This window comes from Parus major, chromosome 4 (genome assembly GCF_001522545.3).
Source record: "Parus major isolate Abel chromosome 4, Parus_major1.1, whole genome shotgun sequence".
NCBI lineage: Eukaryota > Metazoa > Chordata > Aves > Passeriformes > Paridae > Parus > Parus major.
Window position 1 is genome coordinate 15,816,515 of NC_031771.1, and position 19,093 is coordinate 15,835,607.

The following is a 19,093-nucleotide window of genomic DNA, read 5'->3' on the forward strand; positions in this document are numbered from 1 at the left end:
ATTAAAAAATAACCAGATAACAGCTTTTACTCACACATCTAACGTTGTCTGGAAAAGAAAATATTGTTTAAAATATTGGGGTTAAGTATTCTATTAAAGAGTACAGAAAATAATTTTTTTAAAAATAGATCTTTATTAGCAGTCTGGGTTAGAGAACTGGATATTCACTTTGATTAGGGTTTTCTGTTGAGAGGAATAAAAAATTTATTTCACAGGTAACAAGTTAAAAAATACGGAAAGTGATGTATTTACATTACAAAGATGAAATTGAGTTACAGTGGCTAATAGGATAAGTGTTGCAAGTTAGACATTAGAGGAGGGACGTGAACCCAATTTACCAGGCAAATTAACTTTGTTAGAACACTTGAGCTGGCACAAAGATAACAGTGCCTTTAGGAGACAAACTGCCTGCCTTGCTTGTGTACTCCAGTGTTTCTCTAATGATTATAAAACTCTTTAGGCAAGATTTTTTTTTCACCAGCCTAAGGGCACCAAAAGATATTGATAAATGTGCAACAGAAATCAAATGAAAGTTGGACTCAATGCCCCAGCTCTTCGTATCCTAATACCTGCTGAAGCAATTCTGGTTCTTTTTCTCTGCTTAACAAAAATTCTGCTCCTGCATGACATGGGCACATGACATTGCACTGATTTGTAAAGGGAGCTACTCTGTATTTTCAGGACTTGAATAACAAGCTCAGAGAATCCCTTAAAAAATAATGTCCTGGAAAGCAAAGTAGCAGGTAGAGCCTGGCCAGCCTGAAGGGGAGCTGAAGCCTGTCAGCAGTGTCCTTCTGAGGCTGTTCAGATATGGACCAAAATGCATTTGGCATCTCTTTTCTGTTTCACAGTGAGCCGTACTCCATTTCACCTTGTGCCCAAGGATTTCACAGTTCTTTATACAAGTACAATGAGTAGTGTCTGGATGCAGTCAGGCACTGAACAAGGGGATCTTAACACACTTTTTAGTGCAGGAGGCTTTCTGCTCTTTCCAGACTGTTCAGTGTGAGAAAGGGAAGTGGGCTTCAATGATGTACCCAAGGTTATGCCTCAAATTAGTTACAAGATGGGAAGCGGTCACAAAAGGTCCCCTTCTGGGATCATGGGGATAATCTGCCTACCTAAAAATAAAAGAAAGCCAGTCCTCTTTGCAGTGAGCAGTTTAAGCCAATTCATATTAAACAATTTGTTATGAGATTTGATTTTAAAAAAAAAGAAAAATTTTGTCAAGCTAGACTAAACAGTGTTCACAGCATAGTGGTCATCCTTTGATGTGATGCTTTAGAGGAGCTGAAGGAGAATGTGCTTTTTCTGTGAAACTTAATAAAAAGACTGAGAACCATCTGATGCAAAAATCCAAGACTCTCTTCAACATCTAACACTGAACCTTAAAATTACCATACCTGAATGTGTGCAGAAAAGTTGTGTTCATTAATTTTAGCAGCATCTGTGCCCATTTACACCAGCTAAATATCTAGCATTCAATATAAGCAATTTTCTTGTCCCTTTTCAATTAGCTCCATTACAGAAAATCTAATTAAATCATATCTTTTAGTAGGAACCAAGAATTCAAGAGCTAAATTTTTGCATTTAACTAAAACCTCTTCATCTTGAACTGTTAATTTACTTAAAAAGATATCCAGTAGTTTTTCCTCTGATCCACTTAGTTCCTGAATGAAATGGCTCATTAACTCTGAGTTGGCTCTTAAAGTGTACGCTCAGGCTGCAACTGTGGTGACAATCTCAGAAGATGATGGGAATCATAGCTGCTTTTCTCCTCACTTCTGGGTAAAATCTCTTCAGATACAGCTTGTGTTTCTTCTGGGCCCACAGAGACATCTGGATGACCATCAGGAAAGCAAAGATGCCAACTAGCAGGGAAAAAGATTTAAAGAAAAAAATCATGTGTGTTCTTTCAGTGCCTGTTTCTGTAAATACAGTAGGGTTTATGGAAATATTTGCAGTCTCTTCTGTGGGCACAGACAGCTCTGCAGTTTCTCTCAGCCTGGCAGTTTCTGATATACCATAGCCCAAGGCTCAGCCTCCACCTCAGAATTCACACAGATGATGTTCATTTGTTAGACACACCCTGTACCACCTCTGACTTCACCATAAATCCATATATCACAGGGCCTCCTTGGCCATGGCACTATCTCAACCCATGGCCTCTCCTTGACCATATTTCTAGTTTACTTCTGAACTGTAACACTTCTTTGTTTCTACCTCTGGCTGCCAACCATGACAGGGAGCTGTGCTGTAACTCCCTGCTGTGTGGAGGCAGAGCTCGGCCCTACAGCAAATAGGCAGTAGCTGACTGATCCAGCAAATAGGCACCAAATTGGGGATCATTTTACTGCATTTGCATTTTGCAAATTCATTATCCTTTGATTAATGTAGAGGTGGTTAATCAGAAACATCCATTTGGCATCTGGTCAAGTTACGTCTGGGACAATTACAGCAAGGATGAGTGTGCTGCGTATGTTGCTGCTCCTGCCATTGTAGGGACAGCCCTACATTGTCCCCAAACTTTCAGGTAATTTCCATACCAAAGCCTAAGACACACAAATGTTTCATTTTTTTTTTTCAAACAAAATTTCAATTTAATTTTTGCATGATGCAGTTTAACCCACTTTTGAAATTATTTCCTTTTTCATTTGCAAGCCACATGGGGTTACTTCTTACAAGTAGTTTTTATAGGTTTCTATTTTGAAATGGAAAATTAATTAAAAAGTGAATGTTTTGGAGAGCTCAGTCCCAGGGACCATAGTTTCATGAGTATTTAAGGATGATAGTTTCATCTCTAAGGATGCAGCAAAGTACTGAGCTAGAGTCATAAATGCTACTAAGCAGGCTGCACTTACAAGCATCTTGGAGGTTTATCTTTTATTTATCATTATTTATCATAATGATGGCATTATTTCATATACTATAAACGTTTTTGGCAAATTTTAGATTTCCAGAATTCTCTTCAACACTTTAAATGCTGTCTTCATTCTGTTTCTAGTTTACCTGGAAGAGTTTGTGTCATCACCGTGAAACTAATCCAAGACCCAGCCTGTTGTAAAGAAAAAAGCACGCTTAGTTGTACATTTTATGTAAAGCAAAATGACAAGTTTCCAAAAGCTCCCCATGGAAAAAGTGTGTGCTACTTGTACTGGAAATGGGAGAGGAAAAGTAGGAAGAAATTAACATCCCAGTGTGCTGTATGGGGTGAAGAGATGGGTGGTAAATCTTTAGATCACTGGGGAGACTGCAGTGGAGGGAAATACAGACAAAAGTCCATGTGATAGTGATTTGAGGGAGAAGGAGGGTCTGGTGGAGAAACACTTGTGGGAGCAAGGAGACTCTGACTTATGGAGCACAAGGATTGATGTGCAGAGGAAACTGCATGGGGGTGTTGCAGATTCTCTGCAGACAAAGGCTGAAACAGTAATATAAGCAAAAGAAAGTCACATACCTCATATGTATAGTTGGGACAGGATACCAGCAGGAAGAGCCAGGTGAAGGGGTTGTAGGTTGGACTTGGAAAACAGCTTCTATTTCCTTGTGAAAGGGAAAAAAAAAGGATGGGTAAAATCAGAACCAGTTTCAGTACAGGGAGAGGGAAGCTGAGCCTTATCACAGCCTGCCTATGTAACAGCAATCCCCTGGGCCAATGCTCTCAGGGTACAACCTGTTAGAAAAGCTTCAGTGAAATCTTCTGAGGTAGCAAAAGCCACATTTATCCCAGTGAGAAAGAACTTAAATCAATTTTTTTTTGGCTCTTGCTGCTTTTAAACTGAATTAGGCCCCTTGCAGGAAATAGCATAAGCAGTTTCCTAACCACAGTGAATGAAAACATTCCAGAATAGAAACTGATTTCTGCATGTGAAGTTGATCATACTGTGATATTTTCTTGAAAAGGGTGTTCTGGTGGGGGAATGACACTATTAGTGTCTAAAAACATATTTTACTTTCCAGTATATATTGTATAACCTTTATTCTTATTTCACAAAATGCTGAAACCCCACCCTGTTAAGAGCATACATATATACCTGTGTAAGTATTCATGAGTCTATCTCTGTGTATTTGAATATATGCATGCACATCTTTGCCTGAAATTAATGTGTCTAAAAACTCTGTGATATAGTTTAGAAGTTTTTGAGACTTATTTAAAATGAAATACATTTATGTCAGTCACCAGCATGCTTTAAGAACTTCAGCGCTTAAATCCATACTTAAATTGCTGTTCTGTCTAATTAAGATAAATTTGCTATAAGTTTTGAAACAACAACAGTGTTTCTAATGTTTCCTTGTCACCATTTTTTTGAAGGTGTTAGACCAATGGCATGGTTACTACTTCATCTTTCTTTATTCAATGGACGTAGGTGCATAAATTACTGTACACCAGCAGAAGATGGATAGGTTAAGGAACAGGATACAAAGACAGACCTGAATTGGTTTGGTGAGCTAATGCTACGTTGATAAAGTGATTTCCAGCTTCACACATCTGCAAGACATTAAAAACATATTTTCAGCTGTATGCCTAAAAGGCTGTGGCAATTCTGTTCAGTGCATAACTAGAACCCTCCCCATTACAACTCAGTGTCTGTATCCAGGAAATACATATTCCAAAAAACAGCCTGTGATCTCTGTCACACACACAAGTGTCCAGTGGACACTGTGGGTGCAGCCTGGGGTGAAAGCCCCTAGCACATCTTCATAGAGCTCTGTGCAGCCAGGCCTTAAGCGGGGTTCCCATGCCCAGCACGTGCAAAATGTTTGGCCCTGAGGAGATCAGGGGGATTCCCTGGCTTGAAAAATGATCTTCTTGATTTTTTTCTGGATTTAATTCAATCTGCAAAGAAGCAGGCAAAAAGCTGACCTGTGGTTTTGTAAAGATGTCACGAGTTAATGCCCCTACCCCTCTTCCTATACACGCTTTCAAAAGTGTCCAGCAAAACAGGAAGGGGGGAAAAAAAGGGTGATTAAAAAAGCAGTAGTCTCTAAAAGGCAGACTGGTTGAATGGATAGTAGTCAGGGATTGATAAAGGAAGGGAGCCTGGTCCTGGAACTCTCTGGTTATGCAGTGTCCAGCCATAGCCAGCTGGTTGATCTTTAACATTCAGATATTTCAAACCTTTGGTAGAGATATCATTTCTTCCCACTGGGTTATACAGCCTGCAGTACAGGCTGATTTCAGATTTTCTTCAGGCTTTCAGTACTTCCTCAATTTCCACTACTGAAGAATGAAAATCAATATTTACCTATATTTAAAATGGGAACTGGTAGCAAAATCAATTTAAATTCCTGAAGAAGATGACTTGTCGTCACAACTATGTAATTTTATGTACATGTTAGGTATAAACCATGTATTTTTCCCCTGCTCTGTGAAGAAAACTAAAATGGTGTATACAGTTCAAGCTCAGAGGGAACTGAACTTTTTTATTAATTTCTGGATTTGAAGACCGATTTGTTCTGTCATGCATTTTCTTACATAATTTGCCATTCTGTATTTTTCAAGACTCAAAAAAGCTTAAGAAATTAAAATAAAAAGGAAAATGTTAAAACCTAGAGATGTTAAAAGTGTGAAGTCACAAAATTAATACATAAAAGTACTTCAATTGTCATTTTTAAGTCAATTCTGAAAGTCATTTTTGTTATTTTTGTTAAAGCTAATTGAAAGCAATAGGTAACTTCATTTTATATTGAAATGTCCTATTATCTGAAAGAACATTATAGATAGAAGAATTACTAAATAATTTTCCCTTTTTGGCAGAGAGTTTTGTGGGGTTTTTTTGGAAGGTTTAAGTCAGGTCAATTAGTAAATAGACCTGTTATTAGCTGTTATTCTGCATGGGTAGGTAGTTACTGTTCAAGTCCTGCTGTCCTTTAAAATTCTTTTAATTCCAGCTAACTGACAATCCTCTATTATGAATACCAGATGTAAAACACTAAATAGCCAGAAAATGAAATTCCATTTTAAAATAGCATATCAGAAGCTACAACTCCAACCATAGCAATGGGTGTAATTATAATTTACATACTTCCAATTATGAGCTGGGAACGTGATTTGTTTTTCTGATTGCTATTATTTTAAAGAAATAGGTTTTGTAGCTAAAAGTGGTTTTGTAAAACACTATAGCTAATGAGATGCCCACACTATTGTGCAGCAAGAGATATTCACACACTATAATTAACCCCTACTAATTCTACGTAAAACAAGCTAGGGGCATTTCTGCAGGGATATTTATTGGCTTAGCTTTGACTCTGCAGCTGCATTCTGCTGTGATTAACTCTCATGTCCCTCTTTAAACATGTGACTGTTAATGTTCTACATTGAGAACCACTGCTAAATTTAAGCTAGTCCTCAGTTTATCATATATAAAATACAGGGCATTAGGGAACAGCAGAGAAAAATCTGATGCTGTCTACGATTATAAAATATTGAAGCTTACACACTGTTTCCCCTCTTTATATTCTGAGTGTACCCTATGAGAAAAAACATCCCTGCAAAGCTTAATTTCTCTAAACATGAGAATCTTTCAGGAGGGCCTGCAGAAACTCAGTACTGTTTACAGCAGCTGTAGATGTATACACTTAAATCAGGATGTGTAATAAAGGCAAAACTTTAAAAAGGGCAAAACAAAAGAAATCTTCCAAATATTTTATTCATATGTTTTAGAAACCTGTGAAAACAGCTTCAAATTATTTTATTTTGTATGCTGATGTTTTAAATTCATTGTCTGGGAATCTGCCAACACAAGATCTGAAAGGGAAAGGTCTTGAGTTTCCATGGGCAGGGAGTTCTCAAAAAAGCTGTAAGAATTCAGAGCCCAGACCAGGTGCTGATGCAGATCCTAAGGTGATTGACATATTTTATAGCAAACACCCCCAACAGGATTCATCCCTTTGCTTGATGGCAGAATTTTCCCCTATAAGCTATAGCAGAGCACGTTCCACTGATGCAGGGAAGGATGTTTCAAAGGAAAAGGAGGCTTTCTCTAATCAGAGACTTGGATGAGGACTAATTTTGCTGGTAGCACTGAATATTCAGGCAAGCAGTTTGCTTGGATTGAGACACCCCCTGAGCCTGGGAAGGGTGCACACAGCAAGATTCTGATCTTATGCTGGCTACCAGTGCCACAGCCTCCTGTCTCTGCAGTACTGGGTTGTTGCTTTTGGCCCTAGAGCCTCATGGAGCATATGAGCTTCTTCATAGAAGTATTTTTCTTGTCTTTACTAAAACTTATTAGAGCAAGAAAAGCTGAGAACTGCATGGACAGACTCAGAGATAAACATTGTCAAAAATGTGACCTTTAAGGGTCCCGATTTACAAAAGCATTTAAATATTGCTAACGAGTTTTTGAATGTTTTTCTGAATGGTGTTTGCCTGAAGGAGCCTAGACATATTACTGTCCTGTCACCCTGTCATATTTCTGGAAACAGATCTGTATCTGATTTTCAAAGAGGATGTTTTGGCTACTGGCCCAGCAGTTCCAGAGGACAGAGAGGATATGCATTTCCATGTGAGAACTTCTTACCAAGTTTCTGTCTCACTCTACAATTATGTTCAAACAGCAGGTTGGGTAGTCTCAGCCATCCTTCATCAGCTGCACTTTCCCTTGGCTTATCCCATTTTAGCAGGGTTTAAGTATATAAATAATATTTTAAAAATCTGTTGGTAGGAGTTATTCAGGGTACACAACTATTGCAAAGTCTGCTTAGCATGTAATTCTTCAGTGCTTTTTTAAAATGACAAGTTTCGGTCTGTCTAAATATTAGTGTTCCAACACAATTAACAGTAGTAATTATGCTGATGATGTCCTCATGGCTCTCAAATATAATTCTTAAGTTTAAACTCAGTATATAAATATTAGTAGGATATTTCCTGACTGAGAAACCTTAATAGATTAGTACTGAGTCCAGTCAAAGTATGCAAGGCTGTGGATATGGGCTCATATATATGTATGCACACAAATGTACAGAAGTATTACTGCATTTTACTAAATTGTGAGTTAATCCTCTTCCATAATCATAAATAAAACCTCATTTTTGTACATACCAGAAAAGCAAGAGCAGCATAAGAAACTTGTTTGATGCCAAATGCTAGAAAAGAGAATGAAATTATAAATTGCATTTTACGGTATGCACATGGTTTGCTATGGGTGAAATTAATCTAGTGCTGAGGAGCAGAAATACTTCTTTCCTGACAGGCTCTGCAGAAAGATTGGTTATTATCACACACAATAGGAAGACAATACAAACAGTAACAATGCTCTAGAAATGCCAGTTTTTACACCACTGATCTCAAGACAGTTTTCACCCAACTGTTTTTAGTATTTGCCAGCCTTCATATAGCTTCAAGTGTTTTGTCAAAGCAGCTGGTGATGGTGAATCCCTTGAAAAAGCAAGGAGAGGAATGGAATGAAGGTCAGTGTCAAATCAGGCTGACAATTGCAGCCTTATCCATAGACCCTTCTAAGAGCAGAAAACTCAATACATAACCTATCCATAACCTTTTTTTTACTTTAGTAGTGAGGCAATAGTGAGGCTTTTCTACACAGCCACTACCTGCTTCACTGTCATGCAAGAAATACATTTAACATTTGTAAATTTTACCTGCCATCTGGCTGCCCTCTCCTTTTTGTGGCTGCTCCCAGACCAGTGTAGGGCTCTACTAAGTCATCTCCAAAGGTTTACAGCTCCCAAGCAAACCCTGGCCACGGCTGGGGGCACAAACCATGTGTATGTACCTCACTTGCCTTGGCCATGTCTCATCAAGCCTTTCCTTTTGAAAACTCCTTTTCCCTGGCTGGAACAGGACTCCTCTGTGGTGCCAGAGGCATTTTAAGGCAGTGGCAAGCAATAAAAAATATTTCTTCTGGATGATTCCTCTTTTCTGTCTTGAACAATAGTTTCCCCTATAAAGAAGCTGCACTTACTGATTTGATAGCCCAGACTGCTAAAAACTGTGTCTGGGAAGGTTTCTGCATTGTTTGCAGCTGTCATCCAATGCATCAGATAATTTTGAAATAGAACTTTTGTGCTAGTTTGAAAGAAAAGAAAGTGTCATGTAGGAGAAATTTTTAATTGAAAGAAATTAGCAATTTAACTGAGTATTAACAAAAATGGCAAAGCAAATGCTTTTTCCACAAATTTCATAGATAAATCTGAGATACAGAGGAAAAGAGAGATTAAGGTGTAACAAGGAAAGTAAAGTAGCATAAAATAAAACCCATGCCAATTATTCTCAAAAGCAACGGAAGTCCAGAGAGCAAACAGAAAAAAAAAATCTTAAAGAAACAGCAGTGCAACAATAAAATATGATGAGAGGGAGCAAAATGATGGATAAAATCTGAAAACTAAAAAAACAAATCTTTCTGTTATTAACACTATGTGATGGATTTTTACTGTTTTCTCGGGGGAAAAAAAAAACAAACCTTAATTTTCATTAAAAGGATGTATCTTTAGCAAATAAATATCCCTTCCAAGAGAACGTAACCAGCTCTAGTTCTCTCCTGCATTCTTTAATACAAATGTTGTGAAGATGAGCAAAATATATTGATCTTTGTGTTTTCCTCACTTGTCCAAATTTTCGTGTTCATAAACTGCACAGCGACTGACCATTGCTGAACAGGCACGAACAGTGGCACAAAGCAGAGGTGCTTCCAACACAACCATCTTCCTCCTGACAGGGAGCAAAGCCTAAATTCTGGCTACATCAGTCATATGGTTTGATGTGGGACAGGTTTCTTGATTTTGGAGGACTTCAGGTTACACGGCACAGCCTTTTTCAAAGCGAGTTTGTCAGTTTTGTGTCGTACCCATACCTACATGGTGGTGTGTACCGTGGGTGGTTGATGTAGTATGCGATCCAGGATGTGAATCCCCAGTAAAAGGCACAGCCCTGGAACAGACAGATAATTTTTTTGAAAGGGCAATAAGGAAGTACAAACTGTAACTTTATAAGTATAAATTCTGCCAAGTGCAAAACCCAGGTGACCACTGAAAAGCTTTGCAGTTGCTTGTGTGCCTTAGAATATATATCTTTCTAAGATGTTATGAAGCCAGTAAAAAAAAAAAATTGGGGAGAGATTATAGATTTTTTTTTAAAATTTTGTTGAATGTGTTTTATTTCTGCTGTAGGAATTGGCACTTGTTTTCTCCTTTGTTGATTTTACTGGTGAAGATCACATTTCTAAGAGCTGTTCTACTAAAAGTCTAGGGCTGGTTCCTGTACCTGAAATCCAGCATTTCCAAGCAAGATAGAGCAAGACAAACAGAATGCTAAACTGAGACAAAACAAGAAAGAGTAAAAAGAAGCCCCATGTCATAGCCATGTGTTAATCTCCTTCACCAAAACCCTAAATGTTTAAAGGGAGGGTCCTTACATCACACTGAATGGGATGGAGGGCTGACACAAAATGGCCAAGATAGAGTGTGTGAAATAAAAGAAGGCCTGTGAGTAATGACACACAGTTGAAATTCAGGAAGCTTTGGAAGAGAGAAGACCTGGCCATCTCAGTATCTTCTTGCCTGAGGCCTCCATTTTCTTGAATTTTTTTTTTTCCTACTTGTAATTTGATTTTCACTTCCTAGCACAAGGCCTGTCTCTTACTCTGTACTTATATTGCACCAAGGAAGCAGTGCATAATTTCTCTCAGCACCACTAGATGTTTCAACAGTTATCACCATAAAACAGCATTCAGTCTGAGAAATATCCTGGATATGACAATCAGCACCTTGGGTGAATAAGTGGACATTTACATGCAGGAGCTAAAAGGGACATTGATTTCAATTTATGCCCTTGGGGCCATAGTCCTGAAATCCTGCCTGTTATCTGCATTTTCACTAAACACAATTCCTGGAGCTACAAAATAACTTAATTTTTATTTCCCTATCTTCTTCCAAGGACTACTTTGATATGAGGGTATTCTCTCTTACACAAGATGATAAACATATTGTCACCTTTATCATATTTTTCAGAGGAGTGTGCCCTTCCGAAAACTTGTGAACAAATAATGTCTCCAGAAGATGTCTGATGTAGTGTAAACAGTGACAGAAGCAGGCCAAACTGCAAGAGAAAAAAAAAGGAAATTAAGGTAAGTGAAAGGTTGTTTTTATTACTTCACAGTTAATGTCATGGAAGGAATAAGAACTAATATTCCAAAAGTGTAGTCACATTAAAATTTTGAGATTTAAGATATTGTCTTAATTGAAGCATCTGGAACCAAAGACTAATGGAATCATTTTCAGTGTTATACAAAGTTGCTTGCATTTTGCATGGAAGCAACTTACTTTTACCAGCCCTGAAATAAAAAGAGCTCCTTGAGCTCTGAATATGATACATAGTCCTGACAAGACATTTAGACAGGACAGCTGTGTATACAGCCAGGCATCTCCCATGTTTTAAGGCCACCTTAGCGCTCCTGTAGGATGTGTCTGACATTTAAAAACATTCTGAATATCTTCTGAATGGTTTCTTTGTCCTTTGCCAACTCAAGTAGCTGCATGGAGGTAGTTTGTGTTTCATTTCCTTGTGGACGCAAAATGAGATTTTGTTGCTAAGTTAATCCATTCTGATGGCTTTTTTGTTGCCTGTTATAAAGAAATGAAGCAATTGTGATAGAAATTATTATATTGATTCTCTTTTGAGGAAGATTATGGAACAATAACAGGCATTGCTGATTTGCTTCCGAGAATGAGCTGCAGCTCGTAGTGATTGAGTTTCAGAAACAAATGTCAGGAGTGATTCCTGATGACATTTTATCTTGGTTACATTTACCGTACTACCAAAGCCCATCTTGCTGCAAACCAATTATAAGACATAAATGAAAAGTGGTTTTCAGCATGTGAAACCTCAAATAATTTTATTATGCATCGTGTATGGTAGCTAAAGTCAAAGATTAAAAAATTTCAAAGTAATTAAACCAGAGAGAGTTGAGCTAAAATAATTTTGAACAATTAACGACTTATCCAAAGCCTGGAGCAAACTTCCAGCTTTGCTGGAAATTTTAAAATTAATTTGGCTTAGGATGGGGTCCTCAGATGAACCCGTTAAGGAATGGTCACTGGCAGGATTCTGCACAATCCTTGCCCACATAAAAGAAGGAAAAGGCATTGAAGGTTCTTCTGTGCTGCCAGAAACTCTCTCCTTTTAACCATATGCACAAGAGACGGAAGACAAGCATCTTGCAGCTCTGGATTTGAATTCAATTATACTGTGTTCTCATTCCCAGCTCCACTAACTCCCTTAATGTCTCTCCAAGTGCCTGTTCCTCCATCTGTAAAAGGCATTATTACTCACTGTATTTCTCTGCTGTGTACCAGTTCCCCTGATTCTGCAATCACAGTGTGGAAGAAATGTGTGGGAAAGCTGTACAGTGCTTGAGCCCCCTAGGTCCCTGTGTACCCTCCTATAAGTGGCCCAGCTTGTGACAGGCTTTCCGTGATCACTTTTCACCCTGCTGCCAGGCACTAATCACCCAGAATGGCGACAATTCCACTGAAGGAAAGTTCCTTTAAATGTGAAAGCTCCCAGTCTGCCTGGTGCATTCTAGTGCTGTCCTGTGAAGATGCTTCTTGTTTGTTTCTTGACCTGATGCATGACATGCACACCTGCTGAATTTCCTCCTCCCTGTGCCTAGGTGAGAGCTGGTGTGGGGGTAGTTATCTTCTGTGCTGGATGCTGATGCTGTTCATCTCAAGAACAGCAATGTGCTATAAGGAAACTGGGAGTGGGGCACCTGAAGTCCTCTTTGGGTCACTACCCACTCTGCTTGTTATTTCACTTTCTGACTTGATGTCAACGTATTTGGGGAGAACACTGCATCTCCATGCTAATCAGGTGCAGTGACCATTGCTGGGATCCCATTTTTGGTCAAGCTTATGAGTGCTGCTAAAAAGACAAACAAGTATTGGCAATAACTGAATCTGACCCCAGGCAGGCAGCCTCAGACCCCCTGTAACATCCTCACCTCTGGAAATGCAATCTCCATCCCTTTGGTTTCTCATGATCCGGGAAAATAATTCACACAAGTGTCACTTACTGAACCACTGGGTGGCGGAAGTTCTTCCTGCTTTCCACTTGACCATAAATAGTCGAGAGACGAATGTAAAAGAGCAGATAGATGAGAAGAGGCCCGGTGTATTCTGTTAGAAAAAACTAGAAATAAAAAATAAAATAGATGTGGCAGAGTAGAAAATTGTATCAGGAAAGGTGTGGGAAAAAGAATACCCTTATCCACAACCCCTATTCATCCTTCAAATGACTTTTGGCTTCACTTTCAGGGCTCAAACGACACATAGGGGATTCTTCTGCAGTCTCTTTAGCAAAGGAGTAAATTCCATCTAGGAAATGAGAGATAGGTTTTTGTGCAGAACAGTAACCCAGTCAGGAATGCTTCATGGAAGGTGGTCAAAATAACAGTTATCTTCTCTTTATATTTTTGGTGTGCCATCATAGATGCCTATTTGGAATCTAAATAACACTGGAAATCAAGGCCAAGAAACTGAAGGCAGCTTGCTTTCTGTCAGTGTTTTTTGCAATTAAGTGGTAAGTCAGTTAAAAGCCAACCAGGCATGACAGAAACAAACACAGCTTTGAATCCTAGTTGCTAGCAGAGTCATCTGGAAGGGATGCTATCATTGCTTGAAATTTGGTAGAGGATGGAAGAGCAGGACCAGCCTGCCTGGTGCATGGTGCTTTGAGCTCTTTTTCAGTGACTGTGTGGTTCTCCTCCCTGTGCAGGCACCAGCAGAAACAGCCTGTGGTGGGCAGACTGGACAAATTACCCTACTGTGAGAAAAACAAATAAATAATTTCATCTCACCACTGTCACTCCTGCTAGGCACAGAGACCTGAGAGGAGGGGCAGGGAGAGAAGGCAGAGCCATGGAGATGACATGAGCTGCCCTCAGTTTTAACATCTGACTTTGGTTTGGTACAGTCTGAATTGCTTTTTGTTGGGGAACATTCTTAAGCCACACACAGATGGAAGAGGTAAAATGACATTAGAATGATGAGAGATCTAGATTTGATCATCTGTCCATACTGGACTGAATCCCAGAATAAAATGGAAGTGGTGTAGTCCTACACATTTACAAGGGCTGGCAAATTGTAACTGAAGTACCTATCATTGCTTCAGGGAGAAAGATTTATAACTGAGGGGTTATTTGGCTTTATGCTGTCTATTGGCACTGCTGTAGAAATGTAATGAATAAATACCTGTGGCTTAAGGAAGCAGCACTGACTTGAGACCACCTTTTTCAAAACCAATATTTGGCCCCCCAGCAAGCTGTTCTTCTAATCACTCTTCAGAAGAACGTTGAAAGAGAAAGGTTTTCCTGCAGAAATATCTGGCAATTAGGTTCCCTTTTCCTCTGGTACAGGATGAAATCTTTTGAAATGTTATCCTTTCATAGCAGGACAGACTCCAAAAGTAACAACAGACTTAAGTGTTCTCTACCGGGGAAACGTCAAATTCCCTTTTGTTCCAAGGGACATCATGACTCCTGTGCTTCATTTAGACTCTGCATGATCCCAAGAGCAGGTGTGTGTGTGTGTGTGTAAAAATATTTAATCTAGGATTCCAAGAGCACTTGTTGTGGACCACCTCACAGCCAAGGGCTTATTAGAATGTTGTTCTAATAGCAGTTGTACGGCTCTGTTCCAAAATGTGAGCCCACTGTGTTTTGCACCGTGCAAACTCTGTAAGGAATGGCCTCTGCTATTTCAGCCTAGCACACTAAATCTAGACAGTGGTGATACAGGGGACAGAGGCACAGGCAATGTGGTCTGGGCAGGTCAGGGGAAGAGCCTGGAATGAGCTGCTTTCTTCAGTGTAGCTTTTTCTCTGCCATGAGCTGCACCACAAAGTACAACCGTAACTGCTAGCTTTCAACATCTCTTTGGCATGAGCTCATTACAAAGCTGCCAGGAAGAGTTTGGCAGGAACTAGCACCAAGTTGTGCTTACTTATCACTGCAACAAGTGTTCCTCCCTTATCCCCTGACTGATTTCAGATGCTGAAAGGAGAAGGAGAGTTTCAAGATTTAGTAAAAGATCCAATCTTTCTTTAAAAGCCAAAGCTCCAGACACAAGAGAATTGAATCCTTGTGACAGGGTTTGATGTCGGAAGGGGGGCTGCATAAGTGCAAGTCAGAGGAGCAGCTGAGAGCACTGACAATAGTTCCTGAGCTGGGATTTGTGGAGGTGAGCAGTGTCAGGATGCTCAGGGTGGGGACAGGGTTCAGTCCTGTCTGTTTGTCTGTCACATCACCCATGTGGAGGCAGGTGATGCAGGGGTGACCATGAGATTTGCAATTAAACTGGGCACTGTCTGGCAGACAGCACTCTGTTTGCCTTTGTCAGAACTGAGTCACACTGGCACATAGATCAGCAACATTCTGTTTTAGAGGATGAGGCTCAACTTGTTGTAGTAGTTTTTGTTATAGTGTACTTTAGTTTAGGTAAGTTTCAGACTCCTTCCTTCTGTTGCATCTCCCATGTTCCACTGCTCTCTTTCTCTGGCCCACTGATTTTAAATTTGTCATAAATGAAAAATGAGTTCTAGAAAGGCAGGCAGAGAAACTGCTAAAAATTCCCATGAGTTCAAGCAGGTGAAAAGGAAAGTAGTCTTAAATTAACACAACATCACAATTATTGGTTCTACCCACTGGCAATCAAGGGCAAGCACCATTCTTTTACTATTGATTCTCAATGATTATATGCAATTAAGCCTAGCTAGTATATTCATACTCATCCTATAGCTGACTAATTGCAGGGCTTGGGGAGTTATTAGTTGTGTCAAGGATCAGTTCAACCCATCATTTTTATAGGTGCTTAAAATTAGTAATTCCTGCTGACATATTCTGCAAAAGTAGTAATCACAGTTTAAACAAAGGCCTGAAAGTAATAACATTGTAGCTTGTTTTTTCTGAATAAAAATAAATATTTTATTTTTTAAAAAAGGAAAAGCAAAAAAAGTGATCATTTAAAACACAGAGCAGACTTATCCTGTAGAAATGTAAAAAGAAAAAAAGAAAAACAAACAAACAAACCAAAACACCAAGATCCAGTATTTAGAAGAAAAATATTTTTTCTTTACCATCTTGTGGTCCTGCCTAGATTATTTTGATGTATTGGGTGCAACCAAATATAGTGATCCATAATAAGCACAAATATGTTTTCCTGGAGGAGCAGTATGTCTCTATAACAATGAGAACAGCTCAATAGGATTTAACTGTTGAGCTCATCATTAACTACATGAAGACAGAAAACAGGAGATTGGGGTTTTTTTTCCACATCTGTACACTCTTCTTCACATCTTGCACAGTGTCCAGTTCTCTTACCTTTCTTCTCTCCAGTGTCTGATGTTATATACCCTGTAGACCTCTTATTCTCAGTAACATATAGAAAGTGCTCTTAAATCAAATTATTCTTGAATCAAAACACTCACCAACGTGGTGCCCATGCAGAGTGCTAAAATCAAGCTTCTTAACCAACTCAGCTATCAGGTCCTTAGACTGATTCAGTAACACCTAAACTGGAAATATCTACTACATAAACATCAAAAGTGAGATCCAAAACCAGTCAAAAGAGAGCTAAGTAACAGTTTCTGTTATCCAAGAGATGATGGGAAACAAGGTAAAACAATACAGGAGAGCTAATCTTCAAATCAGCAAAGCATCTTATCATACATAAACCAGATTGTACCTGCTTATTTTATCTCTTACTCAGTTCATCGTGCCAGGAACACCTTGCTGAACAAAGTAACAGCCAGGAATTCAAATCCCAGACTTTGTGAGGCAGAGGGTGTATTTGGGGAGGTATGAATGCTGCAGATGTGAAAGGAGTTCTTTAAAGTTATTGGAAGAATTTTCTGGCTGGTAGGGGTGACATAGTGCCTGACACTGTCCCAACAGGTCTGCTAAAGGGAGTGGAAAGGATTTTGATATGAGTTAAAGTACCACGTGTACTGGTTGGGAAAAGGCAGAACAGGACAAAAGGAAGTTGTAAACACAGCCAGTGGTGTGGAGGGAATCTGAAAAAAAATCCAACCACATCTTTATAAATGAACAGCCCACATATTAGTATCTTCTCATGAGGGCATCAGCCAATTCCTCTCTGTAATGTTTATGACCTGGCCTTTCTGTAATATCACACAACACACTCTATCTTGTTGCCTTTTGGCATAGTCTCACATTATCTCATTTATGACAAGCAGCAGAGCTGAGGAAAGGCCAAACAGCCTTTTCCACACCAATCCCTTCCTGCAGCTCTTTCCATGCCTTCTAGGGCCAGTTTCCCAGTCACCAGTGCTGCTTGTGATGTTTTCTCTTCCATTGCCCGCGGGATGTCTGGATGGAAGCAGCGGGCATGGGATGAGGGTAGTACCTGCTGCCAGGACAATGACTTTGGGTCACTGTCTGTAGTGCCCAGCACAGCAAGAGATAAAAAACAGCTCAAGCATGTGCTGGGTAACTCTGATGGAAAAGCAGCTGCAGTATATAAATTATAGAATGGACAGGGCTTAGTTTCTCTGATAAATGTGAGACAAAGGCAGTAGTTGCAGGTCTGAGCCAAGATCAGACTGGCAGAGTACATACTGCACAAAGAGGAGGATCTCCTGCTATCAGACAGACAACTGCTGTGTGTGAGTGTACAGAGAAAAGCTGGGATTTCAGAGAAACCCAAGAGAAACAAAATAGGCATTTAAATCCTCCAATGTCCCCAGACCACGTTAAACTTAGCATATAGCTACCTTAGACTCATTTTACAATCCCAGCCCTAAGTACTCTTGAGCTGATGATCATTAAGAAACATTATTAATTTCTAGTCTGATTTCTACTTCTTACGCTTTTTTACCTCATTAAAGGCCGTACAGTTACCTGGGGATGATAATAGCATCATTTTAGCACCATCTCTAAATCTTCACCTTTGTAAAAGTTTCGTATTTTCACCATTTCAAAAATCCACTGCAGCAGCAATTTTGCATCAGGTAATACAGTTCTTAAGGCCTGCCTGAATATTCAATTACTTTTTGTTCCAGTTCCCACGGAACCGGTTAATACAGTCTACAAAACTTAAAATGTGCATGCAGGGGCACCTGAAACTTCCCTTGTCTGGGCAGATTCTGCAGTAACTCGTGTCTATGAGTATTTCAGGCTGCTGCCCAATATTTATTGCAAATACCAGAGATAGGGATGGATTTGCTGTAGGATTTTATAGGCGAATTGCAGCTGACTCTGGCCAGTTTCAGGAGCTGGGGAGTGAACAGCCATGGATGCTGTTTGTCCCTGAGTCAGGCCTGGGAATGCTCTGTGGAACAATGGAGGTGAAATCACATCTTCCTGTCTCTTCTCCTAAGACCTGTCTGAAACCTTGGCATCAAACCACTTCATACTACAGTCAAAATTCTTCCCTGCAACTACAAGCCATTTCATGTTTCTTACTCAAAATGAAAAATTATTGCAAATTAACAAATGTTATTCTTAACACACACACATATATGTATGTTGTGTATGTTTGTACCAATACATATTGAGGAATTACATACAGAGTGAAGAATTCAAGTTCTGTTTGTAACCAAAGAGCAGTGTGAGCTCAGATTTGCTGCCAAATCTTTACAGGTCTTTGATAACATTTTGAAATCTGCCTTATAATGTGCATCATTTTAAAACGTGTATTTATTGTCTGCTATGTAAATATGTAAACAAAATAGTGCTTTTTAAACACCTGGTTATTGTAAATAACCTTATCTGTGCCTTTCATCCAGAAGCCTCAAAGCACTTTGCAAAGTGGAAAATACTGTTACTCTCCTGACAGTATTTTGGAAGCTGAAATACAGAGAAATTCAGTGACTTGTCAAGGGTATCAGATGAAGGTGGGCAAAGGGGAACCTGGTCCTCTCAAACACTGGTTCAGTCTCTGGTTCACTGTGCTAAACACTGGTTCACCCTATGGTTCACTCTCCTCTCTGCTCTCTTCACTCTATGGGGTGGGGCAAAATTCCCCATACAAAATAATTGTTCCAGGCTTATGCATTCTAGAGGGACTACAACTGCTCAAATTTGCATAGATTGACAAAATGTCAACCTCCTTAGTTACT

General features: G+C 39.4%; 1 protein-coding gene across 1 annotated transcript in view; it reads right to left on the minus strand.

Moving 5' to 3' along the window:
• Positions 1 to 120: 120 nt before the first annotated feature.
• The window catches only part of TECRL (trans-2,3-enoyl-CoA reductase like), a 59,103-nt gene continuing 40,130 nt past the window's right edge, over positions 121 to 19,093 (minus strand). The window contains exons 5-12 of the mRNA XM_015623577.2: positions 13,032 to 13,147; positions 10,951 to 11,056; positions 9,817 to 9,889; positions 8,045 to 8,088; positions 4,432 to 4,489; positions 3,458 to 3,543; positions 3,010 to 3,055; positions 121 to 1,871 (exon numbers count right to left, since the gene is read on the minus strand). Of these exons, the coding sequence (XP_015479063.1) occupies positions 1,744 to 1,871; positions 3,010 to 3,055; positions 3,458 to 3,543; positions 4,432 to 4,489; positions 8,045 to 8,088; positions 9,817 to 9,889; positions 10,951 to 11,056; positions 13,032 to 13,147 (657 nt within the window). The 3' untranslated portion in view covers positions 121 to 1,743. The remainder of the gene's footprint in view (positions 1,872 to 3,009; positions 3,056 to 3,457; positions 3,544 to 4,431; positions 4,490 to 8,044; positions 8,089 to 9,816; positions 9,890 to 10,950; positions 11,057 to 13,031; positions 13,148 to 19,093) is intronic.